Source organism: Nestor notabilis, unplaced genomic scaffold, assembly GCF_000696875.1.
Source record: "Nestor notabilis isolate BGI_N333 unplaced genomic scaffold, ASM69687v1 scaffold27085, whole genome shotgun sequence".
NCBI classification, from domain to species: Eukaryota; Metazoa; Chordata; class Aves; order Psittaciformes; family Psittacidae; genus Nestor; species Nestor notabilis.
The window spans coordinates 26,797-34,112 of NW_009931037.1; the positions used below are offsets into that span (position 1 = coordinate 26,797).

The following is a 7,316-nucleotide window of genomic DNA, read 5'->3' on the forward strand; positions in this document are numbered from 1 at the left end:
CCTTAGCTCGGGAGTCTTCTGGCAACTGTTGTCAGAGGGTAGCTGACACTTATTTTTAAAGTGGCCTGGGGTAAGCCAAAGCATTTATCTCTATTCTCTCTTCCCCTCACCCCCCAAAAAAACAACCCACAATCCATTAGTGCTTGCTTGGCAATTTATCCTGCAAAATAAAAATGTTAATAGTAATAGCTGATCCCTGAACTGCAAATGAACAGTGCAGCTGGGCAGGAGTGAAGGGCTTAGCCCCAGCAGGCAATGAGTGCTCTCAGTGTAAGCTGATATCCATGTCAGCATGCCCTGGGCTCTTCCTGAAACAATTTATAAGACTGAGCTCTATCAGAAAGCGGTTCTGTTTCCACCTTGGCTCCATGTAATTTCAAAGCAAAGCTGGGGCTTGAGGGCTGTCAATAGCTTTTTTACATTTAGCACTGCTTCATACGAAGCTCTGACTCTACTTTTATAAGGATACGTTTTCCCATGTTTAAGTAGAAAAGAATACAGCAACGACAAAGATGACAAAACAACTCACAACTTCTAACAGCCTTGACTCAGGAGCTTGGTTCATTTGCAAGGAAATAATTGCAGTTTGTACGTTGGATAAAATAGTTTCCTGGAGGAAAATCACCTGGATTAAATTAGATAATAATAATAATAATTAAATAAAGTGTTTTCTCTTGCTCATGAATGGTGGTGTAATGTCTTTGCAGGCAAGCACACAGACCACTAGCTGTCATCAGACCATTAGTATCAGCTTGCAGATGTCGACTTCACTCCCTGTTTGTCAAGTCATAGGGAGGCAATAGCAAGATTAATGTTTATTTCCAGCTGAGCCTGGAACTCAAAACCTGGACAGTTCCAAAAAACCTTCTGAACAGGTCTAGTTTGGTGTCTTACATAAAGGCAGGATTTCTTAGTTTTCCATGTCTACACAGCATTATGGTGGGTACTGGCTGAACCTCAAAGTGCTAGCAAAAGCCTCTTACAGTTTTTGATCTGAGAAGAAAGTTCCTAAATGCATCTGTAAGTATGAAAATGTTGGCACGCAGATGCAGAGGCCACAAGGGCTCTCTCCACTGAAGGCAGTAAGGAAGCTCCCTCTGAGTTTCTTGCAAGCAACTTTCTTGCCCTCAAACTGCCTGAAAGTTAGATGCCTTATTTAAGATGGTTATTTGTGCTGCTTCTATAGTTAGTGGTGAGAGATCAGCCCTTCCAGAAGGCAAACATCCTGCAGATAGCCTTTTAGGGTGAATGACTTGCCCTCCAGAGATACCTACCTCTCTGCATTAACTGTCTCAGTCCTAACTTTTCATTGAGTTACTACTGCGAAGTAAGATGAAGCCCTGCAGCAGTTCTGTACTGAAATGCTGTCACAGTAACAGAGCATACCTCTACAGCTCTGCAAAGAGTTCTTGATTTTAAAATCATCGTGCAGATTGTTATGACACCAAACAATGTGTGTGATAGGAAACCTAACTCCCCCTTTGACCCCAGAAATGTCACTCAGAAAAAAAACAAGTACTTTTTATTAATATAGTGCCATCAAGCATACCAGCAGTCCATTTAGAGGCACCAACTTCTGCTCATCTGCAGCTTTGTTGAAGGCTGTAATGTGAATTCCTGGATAGATAAAAACATAGCCATAAAGACAGGTTCCTGGGTACTTTCAGCTTTTGAAATACTGGGTATTTTCAGCTTTTGAAAGTCTGCAGATACATATAGAAGCTATGGATATAAATCTTAGTCCCGTAATAAACTTGGCTTAAACACAGCCCTGTTTCTATATGTAGCACAGCATCTCTCAGTGTAAAGGCCTTCTTACACATGGAGAAGCAACAGGGCTGGACCCTGCAAACCATCCAGGCGCTTAACACTTTGGAATGACAGGCTGGAACAGCTCAATGCCCTGTTTCATCAGAGTCATGCTGCTGCAAGCACTGCAATTAATGTCTGGTTTGTGTGTGTCCCAACAGAGAATTCTACTTAACACTGTGAAACAGTACCATGAAATCTGCCATTACTATTATTTTAAACTTTCCCTGCATTTTCAGAGCCAGATAATTCAGCAAACCTAAATCTGCACAGGTTTTCTAAAAATAGGCTGTCATGTTAGTAACTTTTGTTTTCCAGAAGCAGATAACAGAATCGCTGTGTCACGGCAGAGTGTACTCACTTTGTAAAATACTCTCTAGTACTTTACAAAGACCAAAACATGAACGTTGGTAAAGTAGTGCATACAGAACAGTTGTAGTTCATCCAAAATTTCATAAACATTTACAAATGCCTACTAGACAAAATAGGACATGGGAAATCTTTTTGGGCAACAGGTTTAAGGCTGGTTATAGCATGTGGGTTCAGTCATGGCCCATACAACACTACCATGCTTCTGGAGTCTTCCAGGTGGAGAGTGAGACTTTCCTGAGGAGCAGACCTGCTGGTGCTTCTGTGCTGAGAATTGCCTCTGCTACCATAATTGCTAAGGGCTCCAGGCAGAGCTTGGAGAAGTGGTTCCGAATTTGCCTTCTTGACGCCCACCAAACACACTAAGATAACCTTGGATTTCAGATAAACAACCAGTTTATTCTGTAGGCAATGAGTTATAACATTGGCTCAAGGTTAATTAATGGGCATCATTAGCAGTGGGTGCCTAAGGAAAAAGAGAGATTTAAACTGGATATTAGGAAGAAGTTCTTTACTGTGAGGGTGGTGAGGTGCTGGCACAGAGTGCCCAGAGAAGCTGTGGCTGCTCCGTCCCTGGCAGTGTTCAAGGCCAGGTTGGACGGGGCTTGGAGCAATATGGTCTAGTGGAAGATGTCCCTGCCCACGGCAGGGGAGTTGGAACTGGATGATCTCTAAGGTCCCTTCCAGCCTAAACCATTCTAGGATTCTAGGAGTTACAGTATGGCAGCTGACCTGCAACAATCTTAGCTCTTGGAAAACATGAAGAAATTCAGGAATTATTGACATCTGTTTACTTGTCTGAATCTTTTCTTCACAGATAGGTTCTGAGCGTGTATAGCCCACGTAGCGCATCCAGAGTCTTTTTGACATCACTCCTGTAATTCTATATTATTTTCAATGTCGATATGCATGTTTCCGTGTGCAGACACTCTTTGTGTTCTAAATCATGGCAGTCTTTAACCTTTTCAGACATGCTAACACATGCAAGGGGGTCTGAGCATTGTCACAGGTGTCTAATCCTTATGAAATGAAGGAACTTGCTGCTCATAGATCATGTCCATTCTAAAATTGCTGTCCTGTGTTTCTGCTGGCAAGGATCCAAATGATATCTATGTTGCAATATCTTCTATCAATTTTTCTCTTGGCAGAAATCACTGACATCAGTACAATGGTTCCAATTTATTTTAAGCATTTTCTTCTAAAGAATGTGAAAGAAATAATGTTAAAAATGTGCTAGGTTCTGTTCTCCTGTCTCTGTTTCTGGGGATTTTATTTTTCACTTTCAACATTATCTTATGTATTTTCAAGGTAATAGTTTTTGTGCAAAAAGGCAGTAGTTACATTACTGCAGTCATGTTTAACACACATCCCTACATTCCTGTTCAGGATTCCGAGCAAGAAGAAGACAATTCAGAAGACATTCAAGAAGAGTGTTTCACAGAAAGCAATAGTGAAGTGTCTGAGGAGGTATATACTGAAGAGGATGATGAAGAAGAAGATGAGGAGGAAGATGAAGATGAGAGTGATGATGAGGATGAGGAAAAGCAAAATGCTGCAGCTAGTAAAACACCCGAGGATGGCAGGAGTTCTGACCACATCAGACGCAGAAAGTGTAACAGCACAAAGGACAATGAAAACTTACTCAATGGCCATGATGGAAAAGACGCAGATAACGTGAGCTTAAAAAGCAGTGCCATCCACCCCTGTGGGAATCCAACAGTTATTGAGGATGCTTTGGAAAAAGTTCGGAGCAATGACCCTGACACCACAGAGGTCAATCTGAACAACATTGAAAACATCACTTCACAGATGCTTATACATTTCTCTCAAGCCCTGAGGGACAACACAGTGGTTAAGTCATTCAGCTTGGCTAACACACATGCTGATGACAGCGTTGCAATAGCTATTGCGGGTATGTTAAAGGTAAATCAGCACATAACTAGTCTGAATATTGAGTCAAATTTTATCACAGGCAAAGGAGTGCTGGCCATTATGAGAGCTTTGCAGAATAACAAGGTTCTAACAGAACTGCGGTTCCACAATCAAAGGCACATTATGGGTAGCCAGGTGGAAATGGACATAGTTAAACTGTTGAAAGAGAACACCACTCTGGTCAAGCTTGGATACCACTTTGACCTCGCTGGCCCAAGAATGAGCATGACAAGTATCCTGACAAGAAATATGGATAAACAAAGGCAAAAGCGTATGCAGGAGCAGCGGCAACAAGAGTCTGGTTGTGATGGAGCCATCAATCCAAAGACCAAAGCCTTGCAGAAGGGGACACCTCGGTCCTCACCTTATGTGTCACCTAAGAACTCACCTTGGTCCTCTCCAAGTCTCCCTAAGAAAGCACCACCAGTGAAAAGTCAGCCTACAGTTCCTGCACCCCCACCTCCTCCTCCACCTCCACCTCCTCCTCCTCCTCCTCCTCCTGTTATTCCAGAGAAGAAGGCACCAACCAGGAATATAGCTGAAGTAATCAAAGAGCAAGAAAGCTCAAAAAAAGCCTTACAGAACGGACAGAAAAAGAAAAAAGGCAAAAAAGGCAAAAAACATGAGAACAGCATATTGAAAGAAATTAAAGATTCTCTAAAATCAGTCTCGGACAGAAAATCAGAGGAAGGTTCACGACCCTCCACCCGTCCTTCCACCCCACAAAGGTCTCTCCATGACAACCTTATGGAAGCAATTCGGGCAAGCAGCATAAAGCAATTAAGGCGGGTAAGTAAAAGATCCTATTTCTTTGCTCAGATAAAGCACAAGCTCCATTAATTTTAGTACATATCCATTTAATTAAAAAAAACATTCTTAGAAATGTGAGCATAAGGAATCACTTGGGAGGAGACTTTCTTCTGCTTGGACTTTTCTTAGCACACTGATTTCTGTTTGACTGTGATTTTGACAGCAAGTGGGGTACTTTCCCAGGTTCAGGCTTGTTGCAGGAGATGGTGCTTAGCACAGGGCTCTTGGGAGTGTGTCTCTGGTAGGAATTTTGCTATCCAGATGGTACAGCAAATGTAATGAACACCCTTCCCACCCTACCCTGTTTTGTAGGTGGATGTACCAGAAGCCCTTCGATGAAAGCCTGGACAACAGAAGGAGCAGAGCACTGTGCTGGTCGATGGGAGGCTGCTCATCCCTTCAGTGGTGGTAACATAGACTGTCCTTCAGTGGTGGTAACATAGACTGTCTAGCAAGCTGCTTCCAAAGTACCCCCTTAGATACAAATCATTTCTCTTTTATTTCAAAGATATAGACCTGCTAAATACAAAACAATGCTTTAAGGATACATTTGCCTTGTAATCTGTAAATATGGAAATAATTTTTTTTTTATTTAATGAGATTTCTATTGAGAAATTGCTGCTTATTTAGATAATATTTTCAATATTTGATTGCACATCACTGGACAAGTTCTTCACACTGAGATGTAATAGTTTACTAACCTGTGGTTTCTCCTTATTTTTTTTTTTTCATGAATTTACAATAAATGTGGTTTGAAGCTTTCAAGACACATAGTCCTGGGTTTCTGTGAGTGAAAATCTAACAGATGTTTGCGTTGAGTTCTTGAGCACTAGGGAAGTCCCCTGGGAAAGAACCTGAGATCTTTCTCAGCTGCACCCATCAAGCTTGTTTGGAACATAGTAGCTGAGCCTGTATGTTAGAGCAGTTTCATACTGACATGGGGAAAAATGGTTCATAAGGCTATATACAACTAAAATTAAACTGTGGGCTGTGTCAGGTCACTGGTGTTGCATACCAGCTCCTAAACATGTTCTGGCAGAACAGAAAGTAGGTGATGAGTACAGCTGCAGCTTATGTTGACCTAAAGGTTAAAAATTAATGTAGATATTTTAAGGATGCAGCAGAACTATTCAGCTGAAAGCCATTCAGTACAAGTGCACACACTGTATCTAGGCAGAGCTAACACCGATGCAGACATTCAGCCAGACAGAGAAACTTGAAAAGCAGTCTAGCATTCAGGTGGAAAAAGACTTTCATATGGTATCAGCTGAACAACAAGTGGAGTGTGAACTGTCAATATGATATGGTGGAAGCAAAGCCAGCATCGTTTGGAGATGCACGGCTGGAGGTATCACATCACAGGCGATGGCACGAATAGCCTTTCTTCGTGTTGTACTAGGCATCTCCCTCTGTCAGATTACTTATGGTTCTGAGTGCTTCAGCTAGTGTGAAGGTAGTGATAGCATGAAGAAAACTGAGCAGAGGCCAAAAATATTGAAAGGCAAGAGGAGATGTATGTTTAGAAGCACTACTAAATATTAATCAGTTAGCTCATTACAACAATAAAAAACAGAATCAGGTTTTCTTATACATAACACCACACCAAAGAGAAGCAATTACTTAAGATTAGATAACATTGCAGTGGTACTGAAAAACTACAGGTAACCTTGTAGCTAAAAATATTAATGAGACAGATCCCCCCAGAAAGAGGAACAAATTACTGAAGGGAAATGAAGCATAATGAAGGGGGGAATCATTAGTGAATTGTCAGGGATGCTAATGTCATGGCAAGAAAACTGTGAAGATACATTTTTGCTTTTGCATTTACTGACTAGAATGTACCAAAAGCAATTTAAAGTGACCTGAAACACCGACCAAATGGAAGCTGGGGCTTGGATCTTCTGAGGATGGAAGCAAAGCTAGAATTGCAGATCACAGTCAGGAGTGACCTACAACCCCAACCCTTGTTCCCAGTATCTTTACGAAGGATGTGAAACAGCAAAATGTTTAACCAGGGGAAGTTCAGGTTAGATCTAAAAAAGAAGTTCTTTACTGTGCGAGTGGTGAGGCACTGGAAGGGGTTGCCCAAAGAAGCGGTACATGCTCCAACCCTGGCAGTGTTCAAGGCCAGATCGGACAGTGCCTTGGGTGACATGGTCTAGGGTGAGGTGTCCCTACTCATGGCAGGGGGGGTGGAACTAGGTGATCTTAAGGTCCTTTCCAACTCAAACCATTCTATGATTCTGTGAAATGCCAGAAGCATTAGAAGCAGCTAAGCAGTTGCAAGGGAGAATGAGATAGGGAGGGAGCTCAGGGAAAGCACAGTGGGGAGAATTTGGAGGACGGCAAGAAATGTTTTAAAAAAACAAAACCAAAACCAAACTTTTAAGGAAAGA

The 7,316-nt window shown here is 41.9% G+C and overlaps 1 protein-coding gene across 2 annotated transcripts in view; it reads left to right on the forward strand.

Moving 5' to 3' along the window:
• Positions 1-5,686, forward strand: part of LMOD2 (leiomodin 2 (cardiac)) — a 6,478-nt gene extending 792 nt beyond the window's left edge. Inside the window, exons 2-3 of one of the 2 annotated variants that reach the window (XM_010015698.1) lie at positions 3,565-4,899; positions 5,233-5,686. In XM_010015698.1, the coding sequence (XP_010014000.1) occupies positions 3,565-4,899; positions 5,233-5,259 (1,362 nt within the window). In that variant the 3' untranslated portion in view covers positions 5,260-5,686. The remainder of the gene's footprint in view (positions 1-3,564; positions 4,900-5,232) is intronic. The other variant, XM_010015699.1, reaches the window with a different exon arrangement.
• Positions 5,687-7,316: the final 1,630 nt, after the last annotated feature.